The sequence below is a fragment of the Sapajus apella genome, unplaced genomic scaffold, assembly GCF_009761245.1.
Source record: "Sapajus apella isolate SASKATOON/1434 unplaced genomic scaffold, GSC_monkey_1.0 scaffold39, whole genome shotgun sequence".
In the NCBI taxonomy this organism is placed as follows: domain Eukaryota; kingdom Metazoa; phylum Chordata; class Mammalia; order Primates; family Cebidae; genus Sapajus; species Sapajus apella.
Window position 1 is genome coordinate 6281562 of NW_022436979.1, and position 22313 is coordinate 6303874.

Here is a 22313-nt window from a genome sequence, read left to right on the forward strand (position 1 = left end):
TTTTGTGCTGATTTCTTTTCGTCTTTATGGATTTATCTACCTGTGGTCTTTGTAGTTGATGACTTTCAGATGTGGATCTCTGGGTGGATGTCCTTTTTGTTGATGATGAAGTTACTTCTTTCTGTTTTTTAGTTTTCCTTCTAACAGTCAGGACCCTCTGCTGTAGGAGTGCTGGAGGTCCACTCCAGTCCCTGCATGCCTGTGGATCACCTGTGGTGGCTACAAAACAGTAAGGGTTGCTGCCAGTTTCTTCTTCTGTTATCTTCATCCCAGAAGGATACCTACCAGATGTCAGTCTGAGCTCATCTTTATGATGTGACTCTGGATCTACGGGAGTTGGGGAGCTGCTTGAGGAGGCAGTCTGTCCCTTACAGGAGCTCAAGTGCTGAGTTGTGAGCTGCGTTGTTCTGTTCAGAGCTGCTGGGCACGTATGTTTAAGTCTGCTGCAGCGGAGCTTATAACCACCTTTTTTCCCAGGTCCTCTGTCCTGGGAAGGTGGGGCTTTATTCATAAGTTCCTCAAGGGCTGCTGTCTTTTTATAGAGCTGCCCTGCCCAGTAAGGAGGTAGCCTAGTCACAGTCTGCCAACAGAGGCATTGCTGAGCTGCCATGGGCTCTGCCTAGCTGCCGTGTGAACTTCCTTGCAGTTTTATTTATAGCAGTATAGTTAGAACTGCCTCAGTAATGGCAGTCTGTCTTAGTAATGGTGGACTGCCTCACTATCGGCCAACGCCCTTCCCCCAACAGAGCTGGACCATCCCGTTTCCAGCTATGCTTGCTGCAAAACTCTCAATCCAGAGCATTTCAGATTGCTGGCCTTTGTGGAGTTGGGACCCACTGAGTCAGATCACCTGGCTCCCTGTTTCATAATAGAATTCTTGAGTCAATAGAAATTAAGCAGAAATGAATTTAAATCACCCAGTGTTGGAGCTGAAAAGACATGAAATATTATCCATTTCAACAGCTGTACTTTATACTTGAGGAAGCAGTCTCACCAGAGAGTTCTGTGAATGTGGTGCAGTATGCAGAGGAAGCTGAATTAGGAGTTAGGAAAGCAGAGCTGGTCTGCTGTCCCTTGCTCTGTCAGTCATGTAGAAAATTTAGAAAATTTTCTTAACTATTTTGCAACTCAATTTTGCACCTGAAAAATGAGCAGAATAAAAAAGAATACAGATTTTTCAAAGTCTGAAATTATATCATACAGACCCTCTGATCACAATGAGCAAAGAAACTTCATCCCAAAACTTTTCTGAGCAATTTAAATAATTTAAGATACAAATACATCCAAATAAAGTCCCAAGGATTTACTGAAAATGGACATGACAAAATTTTTAAGAGTGATAAAATATCTAAAGTTGGATTGTAGTAATGGTTATATAACTGAATAAATATTCTAAAAATCATCAAGCTGTACAATTAAAATGGGTAAATTGTTGAATGTATAGGTATGTAAATTATACTTCCACAAAGCAGTTTTTAAAACCAGATCACAAAAAAACTTCAAAAAGTAAATTTGACTTAAAAAAAATCTGTACATTCGGACTGAAAAAAAATTTTTTTAAACAAAATGAAGAAACTGTTAAACAGGTTATCTCTTAAACAGAAGACAACACTGGCTGGCTTTACTATACTATTAATCTGACCTTTATCTTCTATTAATATTTTGCTCTAATTGATCAAGCCAGGAAATTTCATTTTGTGTCAACAAAGAAAGTATAATGACAACAGAGTATGCTGTTCCTTGTATCTTTGTGATGAAGAAAAATAATTACAAAAGAGCATTTACAATGGTTATTTAACTTGCATATAAAAATACAAGACAACTTCTTTGAATGTTTGAGTTATGATGTGTGTGTTTAAGAAAAAAGAGTCACAGATTATTTCAGGGTCACAGTGTAGCAATGTAACATCTAGGACTGTCTTCAAGAATGGCTTTTCTAGACTATTTCAGTGTTTTTCTTCTGTTTTAAGCTTGCCTACTCTAGCTTCATTATTCATCTTATTGTCAAACATGAGCATATTTTAAAATTACACTTTAAGTTCTGAGGTACATGTGCAGAACGTGCAGGTTTGTTACATAGGCATACATGTGCCTTGGTGGTTTGCTGTACCCATCAACTGGTTATCTACATTAGGTATTTCTCCTAATGCTACCCCTCCCCAGCTCCTCACCCCTCAACAGGTCCCAGTGTGTGATATTCCCTTCCCTGTGTCCATGTGTTCTCATTGTTCCACTCCCACCTTTGAGTGAGAATAGCATGAGCATTTTTAAAAGGAAAGAAAGCTTGTTTAAAGGGTAAATTGCCAAAAAAATTAAAAGTGCATTCCTTACCAGACATTTTCCACCCTCACCCTGCCACCTGCCTCCACCTCATACACATATCATGCTGTCATTCTTTGCTCCTGGGCAATACATTTTTACATACCCACCCAGGCAGGTATGGACATGGCTTATAGTGGCCTCAAAGGACCAGGGATTTGCAAAGATGCTCATCTTTCCCATTCTTTGAAGAGCAGAAGCAATAAAATTGAGTCTCAGGGCACCAGCCAATGAGATGTTAAAATATCAACTACAAGTGCCTCACCAGGTCTGAAACCAAGATTAAGATCTTCTTTAGTGCTCCCTCCCCTCCTCTTCTTCATTCCTGAAAGTCCAGGCTGCTATCTGCCCCTTGTCCAGTTATTTTTTTCCCCATAAGCTGGTACACCCTTCCTTTGGGTTATTTACTCCCAAAACCTAGCAGAACATAAAGTCCTACCACTCTTGACTCTATTACTCTGTCTTACTCAGGAATATGATTGATTTGTGTTGTGCAAACTAAAGTTGGCTTTGATTCAAATACATTTTTAGAAAATTTGTCCCGGTACACAGGTTTGTAACACTTTTATTTTTTTCCTGCCACTCCCTCCCAGCCTCACTGAATTTACATACTCGCATACATTTCATACTAGAACAGAGAAGCTCTGTATTCTTCATTTTAGTTTTTAATTCTGAGACACCTTAAGCAGGATTTTCTAGAATTGTACTATTATATGATCTTTAAACTATTAATACATTATTATTTGAAATAAGATACTCAATGTATACTAATTATATATTTTAGCAAATTTTCTTACATTCTTCCTTATTTTTTACCATTTTATGATTGAAATATTATCGTCTGTCAATTACTGAGTATAGATTCTAGTTTGCCTAAGAGAGTTCTGGTATAACTTGTCTTGTTATACAAGACTTATTTGGAGATTCACTTTTACTAGAAGTGTTCCAGTCTGATCAAAAACTGATATGGTCTCCTTAGTTATCTATCACCAATTAGATGTCTCTAGAATTGAAATACGGTTGATACATTACCGTTTCCATTCAAGCTGAGCAGTGTATATTTATGCTGTAATTAGTTATTATTGACCGCTACAGAATTGTTAAAAACTAAAATGTGTGAGGATGCTTGAAAAACTAAGCGATAGATACAAGAAATATAGAAATTTCTGAAGATAGACATCCCTTTTTGGTAAATAATAAATTGTATTCTTTATCACTGCCTTATTAAAAAACATAGAATAATTTGCTTTCCTCTTTCAGCAAACACCTAAAGTAACACAAAGAAACCCACACGTATACTCACATTCTTAATACCGAGTGATGATAATGGCAATCACAAAGAAAAAAAATGGCTTATTGGTCAAAATATCTTCCTGAAAGAAGAGAACCAAACTCATATGTGATAAGTTGTATCAACTGTTTACTATGTTGCAATGCACTGTTTTCCTCTGTATAATTTCTGATCTCATTTCTCTGGCATCCTATCTCCTAGTCTTTATTTTTCTTCTCTGTATTTTTTCTTCCAAGTTCTTTGTTATTCTGTTCATCTTTTAAGCATTAAGTATTCATTATGATAGAGCTCTGCATGCAAGATCTATCTTTAGAAATATCCTTTGTAAATATAATAAATATTTACACATTTTCTCCTCAGTAAAAGGAGACTGGCTTTTAATTAGTTACTGGGGTCCTTGGATGAAGCAACTCCTCTTTTTCCCTGATCTTGTTAAAATTTCATCAATTATTATAATAGGTCTTATTGAGCTCTACCTCTACTGTATCTCCACTTTATAAATCCTAGGGTTCTACTATTACATCTGTGGCTTGGGTGTCTGCTGGTGCCATTTACCAACTAAGAAGGAAAATAAGAAACAGGTAAAATAATTTTTTGGAAGGCAGATGGGGAAAGGAAGAACATGAACTTAGTTAAGATATGCTGTCTTGAAGATGCTGTAGAAAACCCAGATCGAAATTTTCAACCCTTACAGTCCTGAAATATGATAAGACATTGATGAATGAGAGTTACAGAGATATTTTTGGGGAAATCAACAAACAGGGAATTAAAGCCGTGGGACTGAATTAGATCATTATAGCTCCATCACATACGATCTTAAAGCTAATGAGTCTGTCTTACTACTAAAATATAATCTCTTTGAGGAAAAGATTTTTTCCCAAGAAACTAAAATAGACCCAAGAACAAGTATCTTTCATAATTATTGTTTTCATTTTAATTAATTATATTATTGTACATGGGATATAACTAGTGGCTTTCCCTTAACCTAGAAAGAAAATCATCTGAAAATTTAGTAAACATCTGATTCTGTTCTTCTTTAAAAGAAGTTAGTAATAAGAATAGTATGAGCCTTTTTAAGCATGTTTTGGGAAACTGGAGTGTTATCTGTAAAAGTAAATTATAGTTGCACCAAGGCTTTTATCTACTCTTGACATTTGGCTTAAGGATTATCCTTCCATCCTTTCACGTGTGAAATTGAAGGTTTCCTTTTGGTTGTGTAAGAAAGTCTAGTTCAGCACCTTAGCATCACACTCTTTAAGTAGAGCAATGAAACTGTAATCCTGCCAGTCTCCTTTCCATATCTAAATGTTATTAGTTCATCATGTGTCTAGTTATCCAGGGAAGTACATGACAATCTCTTTCTCTTATGTCTCTACAGTTAATAGTAGGTTCAAAATTATATGTATAATTTTAATTTATCCATCTGTTCTAAGGCAAGCATTATGAATTAGAAGGCTCCTCTTACCACTGCAAATACTAAGTCATTTAAAAGGAACATTACAATCCTCAGATGTTTTTGACATAGAAACAACCCTTAAATCCTCAAATCTTAAGTTCATAGTATATGAGATAAAATAGATTTTTAAAACCATTCCGACCAGGCAGTAATGAGACACTAGAATTCCTCTTGATCATTACAACAAATCGTTGCCCATCTTTGCTCTGTGGCTCTCCCCAGGAGACGCCTGGGGAAGAGAAAACAGGTACCTCTAGATACCCCACTTCAGCCACAGCAACTCCCCTTTTTTCACAAATAGAACATCTAAGTTTTCACTTAAACAAGTAGATTTGAAGACTAATTGGAGAAAATTGTTGAAAACCAAAGCTTAAGTGAAAAGCCACTTAAACCATGTACTGCTGATATTCTTCCTTATAATGAGGTGGATTTTTTCCTTCTAGTTCTACATTTTACTTGACTCAAGCATAAGGAACAGCAGACTTACTCTCTCCTCTTGACAACTTTCTGTTTTTCCACTTTGATGTATTTCAAGAGTTGTTGTCATGTTCCCTATAATCAGATTTTAGCTTATTTTCCTCAGACTCTTCCTTTATTCCTTCAACTAGTACTTATTTTTCTTATGAGATGGGATATGGAAAAGGGAGTGGGTGACTTTTATTTGGTGGATTTTCAGTCTAGCTATTCTACTGTGCTTCTTCCCAGTTTTTAAAAATATGCTTTTTAAAACTATTTTTAGTACTTTATTTCCATACAGTAAACAACACCAATCTTTACACAGCTCTGATTTTTTGCACAGAAATATGTATACATATGTATAGACCCAAGAACAAGTATCTTTCATAATTATTGTGTGTGTATACACACACACACACACACACACACACACACACACTTGTGAGGCCACCACCCAAATCAAGATGTAGAGGAGTTCAATCCACCCAACTATTTCATGTATGCCTTTCCAGTCAATAGACCTCTCCATGGAATCGTTATTATGACTTCTATTACCTATATTTATTATCTATGAGAATGTACATTTGTCCCCTTTTTGTCTCACCTCTTTAGCTGACCATAATGTTTTTACATTTGCTCACGGTAACTAAAGAATAGTGCTTAAACCTGAACAGAAAGTTCAAAGTGAATTCTAAAATATGCGCAATGATGGATCAGCACTTTCTTTGCTGTGGGTGGGAGTTCATCCTCAAATTCTTGCAGTCATGTGACATGAATACGTGAAGCTATACATTTGTAAGGAACACAGATATAAAGTAATTTGGAGAGTTAGGAACCAAACGAGAGAGGAACTTTTATCTCACCCCCACAAAGCATTCAAGACAAATCAGAAAGGAAAGAAAAAGAAACATGATAAATGGCTCTATGCTTCTCTTGAAAAACCGGTCTTTATTTGCTTATTATCCAAAGATCTTGCTTAGCTTCCTCTGTTCCAGATTTTTGTGCTGTTAAGAAATAACACAAATATCTTCTCATTTTTTGTTACTATATTACACTATTCCTAATATTGAAACATAAGGTCTTAAAAGAATTCAGCCTCTGAATAGCATGTAATAATTCCAGGAAGTCACACAGACCCTTATCTCAATTTATTCAGGATTCCTAATTTCCATGTATCAGGATTACTGGCATCTTGCAGTACCTCCTTATTCTGCTGCTGATTGGCCTTCTGAGTCCCAGAATTTTTATTAAATACCTCTGTTTTCCATCTACTGGTCTCAAGGGCCATTAGATGTGATAGGCATGCAAATGACAGAAAGGGTGGCAGAGCACATATTGTTCCCTTCCCCCTCCATTTGTTAAAAGAACCATTTTCACTCTTTTCTTCAAGAGAAAATGCTTCCACACAAAAGCCCTCAGGTTTGCAAGTTGTGTTACCAATGGATTCTCCCACTATTTCTACTTGTTGTGGTGTTCTTTGGCCATGAAGTCATTTCTTCCTTTCTTGAAATATTTTAGCTGTGATTCATAGACACTGCCTTTGAGAATGTTTGCTACATTTTCTGGTAATTTCAATATCTATAATAATAATCTTTATAATACCCTATAATGCTCTGATCTCTCAGTCCCTCGACCTCTGTCCTCCAGATGACTATGACCTCCACTGTCCTTCAGGTACTCATAGGGTCATACTTTCAGTATAGACCTTGTCATTATCTGTAACTGCAAACCCCATATCACCTCACTTTTATTATCCAGCTCCTACTTCTGAGCTTATTTCATATAGTACTCTGATTCCAATAATACTTGTTACCACTACAACCTAGAATCCATTGATTCTAATATTTTTGCACAGCCCCTTATCTCCAATCATGTCCCCACTCCCATATTTCCCTGTTTAAATTCTTCAATTCATCATCATATATTATTTTCTTCATACATCCTCAACCATTGTGACCTTGCCTCAATTAATAGTATATGCCCTTGACTCTTAAACTTGTTAAACCTTACTTTTTGCTTACTGTGTACCTCTGTCAGTGCAGTTAAAAGTGACTGGAAAAAAAAGTCACAACCAAGTTGACAGATCTTATTTAAAATTTATGATTAGTAACCTCAAATGAGACATTAGTGTTGTCTGGCATTAGACTATCACTCTTTCTTTCTCCTTTGTATCTACATTATATCTTCTCTTTTCTCCTCATACGTCTATGCTTATCCTACACTTACTTTTAGGTTATAACCTTGCTTCATAATTCTCTGAGAAAATAAAGGGACTCAAACAAGAATTTCTGCGTGTTCTCACATCTATGCACCTACCTACATCTGCATTCATCTACTCTACCATATTTTCTATGCCTATGAATGAATATCCATCCTTCTAACTAGGGCAAAGCTTCCCTCTTTACTTCTCAAGAACACTGCATTTGCAAATTTCTCCTCTCTCTCCTTGTTATAAATGTTTCTCTCACTACTGGATCATTTCTGTCACTACACTAACATGCTTTTATAATTCCTAATTTTAAAAACTTTCTCTTGATAATACTTCATCCTCTGGCTACCCATTTCTCTCTCCCCTTCACACACACACACACACACACACACACACACACACACACACACACACCTCACATTCTTTCTATTTTGCCCCAATCAGGGTTTTGTTCCAACATTACAGAAAGACTGTTCATGTCAAGATCACCAATGACCCCCCACAATATTAAACTTAGAACCTAATTCTCACCCATGTCTTATTTTAACTATCAGTAGCATTAGATACAGATTAGTCCATCATCCTGGGAACAGGTTTTTCAGTTGACTTCATACATACAAAGTCTACTTTCATTCATTATGACTCACTGTTATGTCTTACTCTTCTTTGCTGGTTCTTCTCCCTAAGGTTTTGCTATTGTCATTCTCCAAGGCTCGGTTGTTGAACATCACTCTTTTCATTTATACTTCTTTATTGGTTCCATCTAGTTCCATCAAGTTGATGGCTTGAAATGCCATGTAACCTCAATGATTCCAAAATTTTTATATTCATCCCTGACCACTCTCCTAAACTTCAGAACTATTTTTCCAGTTACTTACACCTCCATCTGGAGTTCTAATATTTATACATATTTAATACATCCAAATTCTAGAATCCCTTTTTCAAATCAATTCAAATAGTCAATTTTATTTTAGAGTAGTTTTAGGTTCATGCCAATACTGAATGGAAAATTTAGAGATCTCCCATATACCCCTTGCCCAGTTGGCTTCCCCCATTATAAACATTCCCCATCAGAGCGGTACATTTGCTAAAATTCATGAATCTACATTAGGAGATCATAATCACCCAAGCTCCCTAGATTACATTAGGGCTCACTGTTGGTGTTATATGTTCTATGCCAGAACACTGACAACACCAAATGCTGGTCAGAATGTGGAGCAACAGGAACTCTCATTCATTTCTAGAGGAGTGAAAATGGTACAGCCACTTTGAAAGACAGTTGAGTGGTCTCTTTAAAAACTAAACATAACTCTTAACATATGATTCAGCTCTTGGTATTTGCCCAAAGTAGTAGAAAACTTATACTCACACAAGAACTTGCAGCTGTGTTAGCAGCTTTCTTCATAATTACCTAACCTTGGAAAAATCCAAGATGCCCTTTAGTAGGTAAATGGATAAACTATGGTACATCTGAACAATGAAATATTATTCAATGCTAAAAAGGCATGAGCTACTGAACCATGAAAAGACATGGAGGAACCTCAAATACATTTTACTAAGTGAAATAAGCCAATCTGGAAAGGCTACATACTATGTGATTCCAGCTATATGACATTCTGGAAAAAGCAAAACTATGGAGTTTGTAAAAAGATTATATGGTTGCTGAGGGTTGGGGTATTAAGAGGGTTGATTAGGCAAAACACAGAGGATGTTTAGGGCAGTGAAAATATTCTGTATGATACTATAATGATGGGAACCTGTCATTATACATTTACAACATCAAGAGTGAACCCTAATGTAAACTATGGAAATTGGGTGACTCTGATGTGTCAATACAGATTTATCAGTTAAAAAAATATACCACTCTGGCAGAAGATATTGGTAATAGAGGAGGCTATGTATGTGTAGAGACAGGTGGTATATGAGAAATCTCTCTACCTTACTTTTAACTTTGCTGTGAATCTAAAACTGCTTTAAAAATAAAGTCTTAAAAAACGTTATTGATGTATTTTTTACTGATTTATAAAGGCTTTTATATAGAAATCAGGCCTCTTGGAGATATAAGCATAATTTTTCTATCAATTTGTCTTTTTTTTTTTTTTTTTTGAGATGGAGACTTGCTCAGTCACCAAGGTGTAGTGCAGTGGTGTGATCTAGGCTTACCACAACTTCCACCTCCCGGGTTCAAGCAATTCTTCTGCCTCAGCCTCCCAAGTAGCTGGGACTATAAAAGTGTGCCACCATGCCCAGCTAATTCTTGTATTTTTAGTAGAGGCAGGGTTTCACCATGTTGGCCAGGATGGTCTTGATCTCTTGACCTTGTGATCCACCTGTCTCAGCCTCCCAAAGTGCTGTGATTACAGGGCTGAGCCCATTATAATTCATTAAGTTTTATTTTTTGTGAATGTATTCATGTATTTAATAGTTTAGGGTGTTGTCATATTTAGAAATAACTTCCCATTCTAAGGTTCAGAAATATTTTCAAGTTTTTACTTCTTTTATGGTTTCTTCATTAAATTAGATATCTCTTACAATTTGTTTTTCTCTTCTCTTCTAATTTATCTTTATATCTTGTCTTCTAATTTGTTTTTATATAAGATGTGATGTTAGAATTTAAATTTGTCTTTGCTCCGGCTGGCTATACACTTATGCCAATGTCATTTATTCAACTCTTTTACTAAAGATACTATCTTCAATACTACCTTTACCATATTGAAATGTACACTTATTGATGTCCAAACAGTAATATTGTCCATGAGTCAGTGACATATTATTTTCATTGCTATAGTTATTATTATTTTGATGTTTCTTTAAATCAAGAAATGTCAGATAGTAAATCTTTATTATTCATAGATTCCGTGTTTCCAAATTCACCTATTCTTTAAAATGTATCTGTAATCTCAATCAATACTCAATGCTTTCATGGTCATTCACAGAATTAAGCATGCTCAGAGCAATGACCCAGCTGAGCCCCAACAAGGTGCCGTTCTCCCTTTTACAGCTCTCATACCTTAAGTATTCCTTATGCAGTTTATTTAGTGCCACATTTTTGCATTTTTGAGCTTTTTGCTGATGATTTTGCTATTTAACATGGCTTCCAAGCATAATGCTAAAATGCTGTCTCACATTCCCAATCACGAAGAAGGCTGTGCTATGCTTAATAAGATAAAATCCATGTTTTAGATAAATTTCATTAGAATACGGTTGTCCCTAAGTTTAATGTTGGTGAATCAACCATACATACATCCAGAAAAAGAAAGGAAATTTGCTGATCTGTACATGAAACTACCCCAGCAAGTACTGCAGTGAAGTGCACGGTGTATAAGGAAGCTGGGGACAGGTGGAAATGTGGCTCAATTTGCAGTTTCATGAGATAAGAACTGATTTTTTTAAGTGTAGTAGATAGTATTGTTGTAAAGCTGAAAGCCAAGGATATTTCCAGCCACATTATTTAGCATCAGGGAAATGGTAGGCTTTTCTCTGCTAGTTTTTGTTACAACAAAATCCTTATATAATTAGTTATTTATAAGAAATATATATTAAATAATGCATTTTTAAACACATATAAAGCAAGGTTATGTGTTCATCAGTTGATGAAAATGTTTCGATTGAAAGGTCACAGGAACCTAACCTTGTATTTCCCCTTGGAACGTTGACTCTGATTTCACTGATTCAGTGTTGACAGCAACTCTGTAGGTCACAACTACTATGTCCCACTCTGAGTTTTCTCTCTTCTCTGTTGTTCTGGGAACTGTTTCATACTCATTCACATTTAAATTCTGGGATATTGCTCATGATCATCTTGATGCTGTATATTTGTTTTGCAATTCCTATGGGGGAAGCAAAGCCAGCTTGCTTCTGCAGCACCATATTGGAACCAGAAGTGAGAATACAATTAATGTGAAAAGCAAGAATCATTTGTACTTAAGCTTTATAAACAATGTTTGATAAGTATTTAGACTATACTTAAGAAAAAATTATGTATGTTAGATAAATTTTCTTCTGTAACTCCTTACTCTTATGAGAAAAAGATTTTTTAGTCTTATAACCTCTAAATTCAACAAGAAAGGACAACAAGAAAATTAAATGCTGTGTCTCATCAGCTTATATCATACTCCCTTCACGTCTTGCCTACTTTAAAGTGAGACTATGGTCAGAAATCAGTCTATCCATTCAGTTACAGATATATTTCAAGACTTTTCTGTAAGTTAAGCATTGTACTTCTTACTTGGAATACAAATATTAAAATGATGTGCTGTTTGCCATTAAGATCTAGCAAAAATTATTATTTTAATTGATGGCAGGGAATTTCAAAATAACATACCTATTTTTAATTACAGAAAAAATACTAATAACATTAAAGCAAATAGAGATGATATTACAAAGAAGCTTTGCCAGCTATTGAGTTTTCTAATAGTACAACAGACCAAGGGTGTTTTATCTGTAGGTAACTTTAAGATTCTAACTTATTTTTTTACCTTTAAAAAATATTTTGGTATTTTTATTTCTGATTGTAAAGCAATACTGTGTTCAATGTGGAAAACTTTCAAACTGAGAATTATGAAGAGGTGGAAATCACCAGTAATGATCTATATATATTAACAAGTAGCTAAACTTATTAGTACTTAATACATGAAAGATCCTGTTCTTGCTTTCTTGTATTCATTACAATACCCTAATAAAGTAATAATATTATAGCCCCTTTTAATATCTGAGAGACATGACTGAGAACATAGATGATATATGAAAAACAAGGTTTATTATGAAGTCCAAACAATTTCTACTTTACTACTTACATGATAGCAATAGCTTCAAATGTTTTATGCTATTTTCAGTATTGGGGGAAATAATCTGATAAAAAGCTTTTAAAATTTAAAAATATCTTTATCTTTCAACACAGAAAACCGAAAACCTGTACATATGAAATCTTTATAAAGACATTTATTCCCTCCAAAAAAAGGTGTGGCCTGGATGTTAGGAAACTGAGTAAGAATCTTGGACTTTACCCAGCAAATCATAGAAAACCTTTGGGATGCTTTGAGATAGTGAAGTGGCCGGGCATAATTGAATTTTAAATACATCACTTTGGTGGCTATGTGGTAGCAGATTTTAGAGGGACAAAACCAATTCGAAGGCTACTTTAGTAATTGAGGCAAGAACCAGTTAGAGACAATTACTGAATTCAGGCAGTGGTAGTGGAGATGGTGAGAAAGAGAGAGATATGAGTCTAGAGTACATAAATTGAAGTTTTTAAGACTAGCACACTGAGTCGGAGTGCTTGGGTGTAATTTGTGAAATGCACATGATTGACTGTTTAGGTTATGACTTTGCAGTTCAAACCATCATTTATGCCTTAAGTGATCTAACAGTCTACATTCAACAAAGAAGGCAAACTAAAGAAAACACTGTTTGTCAGCCCCAATGTTGACAATGGTCTAAAAGTGCTCTATTTATTGTGCTACTTCATGGTTCCCTTGTTTCCAACTCTGTTGCTATCAATAATTATCTAAGGTAGGCCCTTGCCTGTAGCCCGACATCCTGTCTAGAAACTTGAAGAAGTGCAAATGACTTTTTGTAAATTGGTTGTTTCAGAGCTGGAGTGTGTTTTGCAGCATGGAGTTTGAAACATTGCCAACCACATGCTATAAAACACAGATACTTCCGTGCCTCAGATCTTATTATTTCTAGGGAAGAAGAATGAGAACAGTACCTTTGACTATAATATTTTTTCAAAGTTTCCTGTGCCATGGTATGTGTTGTATATCTTGTTGATGATATATGAGAAAGAAGGTGCTGATATGATAAGCTCTTCTGTAGAGTTTTTAGTGAATTAGAGAATTTACGCAGTGAAATACCTTATCCAATTCTCTCACCTCTTAATAGTTTCCATGTTCTTAAATCCTGAACATATTTGTTAGAAGAGTTTTAGAGTCAGAAAAAAAATACTGAAGTAAGGGCACCAACTATCCATATGCATCTTCCTAACCTTCATCCTTGGTCCCAAGCCAGGATATTCTCAATGTCCTAGAATCTGACCTCAGGATAGATGTGGTTGAAAATGCAGCCATGACTGTAACTCTATCATTGGGCTATTAATTTAGGAAAAAGCCAACAAGTTGATTAAGTCATAAAACATCATCAAAATTAGCAGGAGGCAAGCCAAAAAAGCCCTAGCCTATAACCAGGGCACTGACCCTCACAGAACTTTTTGTCCCACGAGAGACATGAGAATTTAGCACCCCTGCTCACTGGTTCCCCCAAACCCCCACCGAATTTTTAATATCCATAGCCACAGCTCATTTTAATTGTTGCCTTTATGATAAAGCTATGCCATTAAAAGAAGGTTCCCATTTCCAGATAATTCAAATGATTTATCTTGCCTGGTGGCTTGAAGTTTATCAACCTAGAATTAAAATAATAGAAGAAAAAACTACAGATGAGAACATTTAATCACTTTATTATTCAAAATAGTACATTCTGAATCTAAACATATTTGACTACATGTTTCACACTTCACAAAAAAAATAAGTAAAATCCTTTTTAAAAAACCATTGATAGGCAGATAGACATACAAACATACACACACCCACATGCACACACAGTGGCCTAAAACTGCCTTTGTAGAGACAAAATTAATTGAATAGATGTAACTGAAAAGTTGGCTTTTTATTCATTTGTGGGCTTTCTGTCTATCTGAAAGATAAACTTACAAAGTAAATATCTTTCTTTCCTAAAAGAAGTATGGTAGTCAGATTTCTTTCCCTTCACCTATGTAAAGTGATGATTTTTACTGAGAGCTAATTATGTCAGTTTCTTATTCTTTCCCTAGTGAACTGTAAATTATTTGAATGTATGAGTGTGTTATCTCTCCTCTTCCTTTGTTATGCATTGAGAAGATGGTGAATAATTGTTTTGTCCAAAAAGGTATAAAAACATAAATTAAGAAAAGAGATGAAGGCTAAATGCATGCTTAGTACTGTTATTGCAATGCATTCATCGATACTGGGATATAAAATGAAACAAGACATTACCCCTGCCCTCAAGTTCAATGTGGAATATATTAAATAAGGCAAAATCGTAATAACGCGTGATACATCCTATCAAAATAAAAACAAAACAATAAGTATAATAATATAATAAAATCCTGAATCCTATGTACCAAAAATTTATCAACATTTAATTGTTTGAAAAGCATAATCTCACTTTATCTTAGTATTATCCCAAAGAAGTAGGTATTGCCATCTTAATTTGATGGTAAGATAATAGATACGAGAGGCACCTTTATAAAGATCACAGAACTTTAAGGTGGGGGTAGAATTAAAATTTGAGTCCAGATCTGAGTCTCCAAATCTAAGATTCTAAGTAGAAATCTGTGCTTCTTCTGAATAATAATTTAAAAAAATACATTGAGAATGCCTTTAGAAATCAGACAAGGGGCATTTTAAACTGACTAGAAGGTCACAGAATACATTATGGAAGAGGAGGTTTGAACTGACCCATTCATGAAGGACTACTAGGAATTAAGTAGATCAAATGAAATGGCCACACTGGGGTTGTTTTCTAGGCACAGTTTGCAGCATATATAAAAGTTTCATCATGAAGCCCATGCTAAATCTGGCAAGAAGCAAGTGTTTTTTTTTCTGGATTACTAGAAGGCCTTGTATGACAGAGTGGCTGGTAAGTAGGAAGCTAGAAATGAAGTCATAGGCCTTACAGATTCACCATATGTTGAAAACAATAGGGCTTCATTGTCACAGAAGTAGAAAGTATTTAAAGCTACATAGTCTTGATCTCTGAAGTGGAGAGAAGTAACACTCATAATCTTCATCATGCCCCCTTGAGAGAAGGATAAATCCCAAGCCCAGGGAAAAGCCCTAAACTTTTTGAAAATGCCTATTGTTTTGCATCTGTGAATAGTATACTACGTGCAGGTCTGAATTTCCCTTGACTCCTGGATGGTTGGTATCTCCACTGCACCTGCTATGATTTTTCTCAGAAATATTGTTTTGTGTGAAGTGGCATGTTGTAAATTTACTCATTCTATATATATTCCTTCTCAAGGTCCTGGAAACCCAAAGCTGAGTGGGACACAGTTGTAAACTTGGAGGCTCTTATAGTTTTCTAGAAGGGAAAGATATGTGAAGAGATCATGACAGCAAAATGCCATATATGCTGTAAATAGTGGCATAAAAATGAAGCTGTATGACAAGTCAAATAAGTGGTTCAAAGTGCAGGAAAAGAGTTTCTAGAAAAGGCCACATCTGAGACACTATTTCACCAAACTGTCCTCCCTGCCTGTGGTGCCTTCACTTTGGTCCCTCGGAGTTATTGCTTTCAGTATCAGTCTCCCATTATATTCTACCCTCAAAGACTGAGCTGAATCAAGTGTCGCTCTTCCTGGCAGTGTGACTTTGCAATTTAAAACGAGATATATGCATTTGTAAGTCTAATTCACCTTCTTAAGTACCCACTGCACTTGGCATCAGTTGTAGGTTCAAACTTTACATTTCCCCATACTTACAGGAAAGGTGAAAGAGCAATATGTATAGGAACTTCATGTTGATATACCTGGCTTAAAGCTAGCAGAGAAGAAGTCCATTTATTATAAGAAATATCTTCTAAAAGCATACTATAAATGTAAATGATAGTTTTATGAAGTAAATGGAGATACTACTGCATTTATGGCCAGTGTCAAGAGTTCAGTGTAAATGGTCCTATACATCGTACTATCTTGAGTTCAGAAAGCCTCATTATAAGTAATTTCACAGATATTTCTTTATAAAGACCAGAGAACATATATACTGCTTAACATGGGTCAGAGCCTAAACTTCATGTAAAGTGCTCATACTATTTATTACCAGGGCTAGGGTTTAAAAAAATAAGAGTTTTAGAAGTGAATGCATTTTATTTATATTAAAGGCAAACCCAGACTTAGGAATAGGTTGTCTTCCAAAATTTCCATTGCAAATAAGTTATTTTGAAATAAGAACATATTCACTTATGACATTATTATAAAGGCTGGACATAAATAATATCAAATGTCAAGGTTAAAAGTTGAGTTGATTTATCTTTTTTAATTTTTCTACAATACAAATGGTAGAATATTAACTCTAGTCACTGCCTTCTAGTCATATGCATGGTTGTATTTTCTGAGGGATAATCAGGAGTAGAGCCAGTGCTACTGAGTCTTCAGCTCATAAAAAGATCCCTGATTTAGCATCTAGAAAAGGAGATTCTATTGATTCTGTGAGATGCTGTGAGTGACAAAGTACAGAAAATGTGTTTGTTACATCAAACAGCCTATGTCTTATTTCTGTGGTTTATTTGTAAGCACATTGGAATAGCACTTCTCAGCAATCATTTAGGTGCATATTTTCCTTGGAGTTTTGTGTCCATCTTTGGGAACATCTCTAAGATTTCTTCAGAAATTAACCCAGGTGAGACTTCTTTAGACAACACTCTGGCCTTCAATGTCTTTATTCTATCACCTTTAACCAATTTACACAATGCTCCCTGTTTTAGAACATTGACTTATCAGAAGTTACTTATATTTATAAGGCAGGCTTATCTAAATTCTTAAAATAAGAACAAGACAAAAGTTCCAGGAAACCAACATCCACACAGTCTACTGTCCCCTCTATCCAGGAAATGCTAGGAAAAGTTGAGATATTGACAAGCCTTCATGGCCTTCTCTAAATTTAGAATTATTTTAAAACTGAGAAATCTAGGATCGATCTGAGCTAAATAATGTTTGGTTTTGGGTAGCAGACAAGAAATTCATAACCATGAAGTTATGGAAGTACATCTGGAACCTGCTTAAAAGTGAGAGTTTTCTGATGCCTTGTTTACCTCACCGGGGGCAGAAATTGTTAGGAGTGACAAGTTCGTAATCTTGTTAACTTATCAACACTGGGAAATTAGATCTGACTTTACTAAATAAATTTACTTCCCCTTTACCAAGAAAATAATCTCACATTTTCCTCCTCGAATCTCTAGAACTCAGCCCCCTCATCCCTTACTTTTACGGAGAATATGGACACAAGCAGAAGGAAGCCACATCATTTTCTGGCCACTGATTCCACAATCTGAATTGCACTGGGATCCAAACATTTGGCTTTCTTTCTTACAGGAGTAGAAATCACCTTGCTTTTATCCCTCCACTTGTCCTCAGATGTTGCCCCTTCTTGTATTATGAAAGAAGTTCCCCACAGCATTTCTCTTCTGCAGCCAATGTCTTTTACCTTTCTACCAGGTTGTTCCATATACTAACCATGTCTTAGACCATCTATTAAAAGATACTTAAGTGTCTTTACAACTCTACAAGTACCACCATACTGAAAGCATAGAGCTCACCTTCAAGGCAAAATTTTCAAAGAAAATTGCCAGCATTCCTAATTATACATTTCCACCTTTCATTAACCCTCTCCAAACAAGTTCCCATTCTCACCACCCCACTGAAATACCTCCTTCCGGGATACCTATGATTTATATCTTGCCAAAGTCCATGGCAAATTTTCCATCCTCAACAAACTTAAACGTTGATGCTAGTTGACTAGTTGAGTTTCCCTAGATGCCAGAAATATTTCCTTCTCCAGTTTCCATAAAAATCCTGTCTTTTGATTTCCTGTCTACAACACTGGCTGTTCTTTCTTAGCCTGTTTTCTCTACTTCTCTCCCATCAAACTTCTAAATAGTGTGATGCCCAGGATTTTTTTTTTCCTATTATTCTTTATTCTCTATATAAGCTTTCTTCCTTATCCTTATTAATGACTTTAAACGCTGCGCTTACACAGATGACTCTTGAACTAATGTCTTCCATGCAGAATATTCTCTCATGTTTCAGGTTTATACACCCAACTACCTCATCAACATCTCCCTTTGGAAGTCCAATAGGCAACTCCAACCTAGCTTGGCTACAACCAAGGTTAAGTTACTTATTTCAACTGCCTCCCCCTAAACTGACTTTTTCTGCCCTAAATCTTATTCATTACATTAAATAGAGCCACCACCCATCTAGTGGATTAGATCAAATATTTAAGAGTCATACTTCATCCCATTCTTTCTCCCTTACTCTGTGTGGTCTGTCAACAAGCCCCTTCATTTGCTATCATCTCCACTAACATGACTCTCACACAGGCTGTTTCCATCTTTCATTGAGCTGCCGTAACAGTATCACAATTTAATTCCTTTCCTCTGTTTTTGTCCCTCACATTTAGTTTAGCATACAGAATCCAAGAGATGTGTGTAAAATCGTACATCAGATTATGTCACCTGCTTAAAATTTCAATGGCTTTCAGTTGTAATCAGATGAAACCATTTGCCATTGCCTGTGAGTTCCTTGTCTTCCTCATAATCTCATTCCCCCTCTCTCCATCATTACAGAAGGTGCCTGCCATCCTGGCTTCCATTTTGCCTTTTGAACAAATGGAGCTCATTCCTGCATCAGAGATTTAACACTCATAGATTATCTGCTGGGAACATTCTTCTGCTTCTTCCATGTTTTGGTTCAAGTCTCAACTCAAGGGTTTTCTTCTCAGAGAAGTCTTTCCTAGCTGAAATAGACTCTAGTCATTCTCTCATGTTAACCTATTTGTCTTTACATGACACTTAACTAGTCTCTTTAATTGTTGTTTGTATGTATTCATTTACGTACTTACTGCTGCCTTTGCCTATGATAATGTGTGCACTGGTTGTCAGGGAATCTGTTCACCACAGCATTCCCAGAGCCCGTATTCTGTTCAGCACATACCAGGCACCCTGTGAAGGTTTGTTATAGACTCTAGAAACAGGTCTCTGTTCTCCATGGACAATATTAAATTAGCAAGCAAGCATCATTTCTGGAAGGGAAGATTCTCATGGTAATTTAGCCAACACTGCATGTTCCATTTTGTGAGTCATCCAGATAACATCTTCTGGGAAATGTACACAGAGTGCTTTCTCCACATATAATAGGCAAAATTTACTAATCCCATTTGTTTCCTATATTTCGAATGTTACTAAGAGATATGGTGAAAAATTTGACTACGGGTTTCCCAGAGCAGTCACTAATTCAAACAAATGTTCACACATTAAATTATTTTTAATAGTTCTTAGCTCCTTGAGCAAACCACAAAGACCCATTTAATCTTTATATTTAAGACCTCAAGTCTCTTAATGGGCAGAAAAATGTTACAAAATATATGTACTAGGAAGAAATTCTAGATGTTGATAGAAAGTGGTAAGAGTTAGAGTAGTGAGGAAGAAAAGAGGTTGAAATCTGACTTCTTCAGTTTATACAGATGCAAGGTGGGTCAGGGATGCCTACAGTACTCTTTTCAAGAAGTAGTCATAGGGAGGACCTAATTATATCCACACACACACATACATAAAACCTTAATATAATTGTTATATGCCTTGCAAGAAAAGCCATTAGCAAACAATTTAAAAACATGTAAGTGGGTCAGGTACAATGGCTCATGTCTATAATCCCAGCACTTTGGGAGGCCAAGGCTGGAGAATTGCTTGAGGCCAGGAGTTCAAGATCAGCCTGAGAAACATAGAGAGACCCTGTAAAAATAAAATAAAAATTTTATTTTATTTTATTCTCTGTAAAAATAAAAATAAAAAATTAGCCGTTTATGGTGGTGTGTACCTGTATATACTCCTAGCTACTCAAGAGGCTGAGGCAAAAGGATCTTTTGAGCCAGGGAAGTTGAGACTGCAGTGAACTGTGATTGTACCACTGCACTCCAGCCTGAGTGACAGAGTGAGACTCTGTTTCAAAAATAAATAAATAAAATTTTTAAAGTTAAATTTTTAAAAAAAATAATCCATGTAAGCACAAACTTTTGAAATTAGAATATGCCAGAGTGAAACCTGCAAACAACAATCATAAGCGAGTGATTTCCTGATATAACTCTACATGAGTCCAAAAATGTAATTGGACTTCAATGCTATAGCAACGACACTGAGAAGACTATGGGATAGAGTGTTGAAAAGCCTTCACTGAGACAGATGAATCTGTACTTCTAAAAATGAAATAAGATAAGACACACTCACCCGAATACACATGTATTCACAATTTATATATATATAAGCAAAAAATTATATATATATATATGATAAAGGTACAAAACAAAAGCAAACAGCAACAAAAGGAAAAAACAATAAGACTGTGCTGGTTAAATATCTAAGCCATATTCTCCGCCCTACCTCTAACAAGCTATGTTTCCATGAACATATTATTAACCCCTCTGGAACTCAGTGTTCTGTACTCTAAGATGTAAAGTGTGTACTATACATTTTATAAGATCTTTATCCAAAACACTTGATCTGTGTTACCAAGGAGACTTTTCAGATGAATATCTTTTGCGGATAAAATCAATCTCTATTTTTAGGTTACTCAGATGAAGCTGCTCCTATGAGTTTTGAAAATAAGTGGGCGAGAACATTTCTTTAAATAACTGAAATTGTGTCTTAAATATTACAAGCTTTATTTTTAAAAGTTTACAACAAAACTGATTCTTACCACCTACAAACTAACTACTGGCTTGTAATAATTTCTGATGTGTTAGTACAAATATTTTCTCGAAGTCCTTATATATGTAAATTTGTAACCTATTGCATTCACTAAGAAGCAAAAATATTCTGGAAGAAAAAGAATATTAAGAAATATTTCTATTTCTATATCTAGAAATAGAAATTCCATTTGACCCAGCAATCCCATTACTGGGTATATTTCCAAAGGATTACAAATCATTCTACTATAAGGACACATGCACAGGAATGTTCATTGAAGCACTATTTACAATAGCAAAGACCTGGAACCAGCCCAAATGCCCATCGATGATAGACTGGACAGGGAAAATGTGGTACATATACACCATGGAATATTATGCAGCCATCAAAAACGATGAGTTCATGTCCTTTGTAGGGACATGGATGAACCTGGAAACCATCATTCTCAGCAAACTGACACAAGAACAGAAAATCAAACACCGCATGTTCTCACTCATAGGTGGGTGTTGAACAATGAGAACACATGGACACAGGGAGGGGAGCATCACACACTGGGATCTGTTGGGGTAAATAGGGGAGGGACTGCGGGGGGTGGGGAGTTGGGGAGAGATAGCATGGGGAGAAATGCCAGATATAGGTGAAGGGGAGGAAGGCAGCAAATCACATTGCCATTTGTGTAACTATGCAACTATTTTGCATGTTCTTCAAATGTACCCCAAAACCTAAAATGCAATAAAAAAAAAAAGAAAGGCATTGACAGGTATATTTTCCACAGAAATTAAATGATTATGTAAGTTAAGATGTGAGGGTCAGGCATGGTGGCTTACGCCTGTAATCTCGGCACTTAATATGGCTGAGGCAGATGGATCACTCGAGGTCAGGAGTTTGAGACCAGCCTGGCCAACAAGGTGAAACCCCATCTCTACTAAAAATACAAAACTAGCTGGGTGTGGTAATGCATGCCTGTAGTCCCAGCTACTCTGGAGGCTGAGGCAAGAGAATTGTTTAGAACCCAGGGGGTGGAGGTTGCAGTGAGCAGAGATTGCCCCATTGCACTCCAGCCTGGGTGACAGTGTGAGACTCTG

General features: G+C 35.9%; 2 protein-coding genes across 2 annotated transcripts in view; one reads left to right on the top strand and one right to left on the bottom strand.

The window, feature by feature from the left end:
• LOC116565297 (ubiquitin-conjugating enzyme E2 N-like) overlaps positions 1 to 5613 on the bottom strand; it is a 65183-nt gene extending 59570 nt beyond the window's left edge. The window contains exon 1 of the mRNA XM_032298901.1: positions 5554 to 5613. Coding sequence (XP_032154792.1) covers positions 5554 to 5613 — 60 coding nt within the window. The remainder of the gene's footprint in view (positions 1 to 5553) is intronic.
• GALNTL6 (polypeptide N-acetylgalactosaminyltransferase like 6) overlaps positions 1 to 22313 on the top strand; it is a 1261291-nt gene that overhangs the window by 645304 nt on the left and 593674 nt on the right. The gene's annotated exons all lie outside the window — the stretch shown is intronic.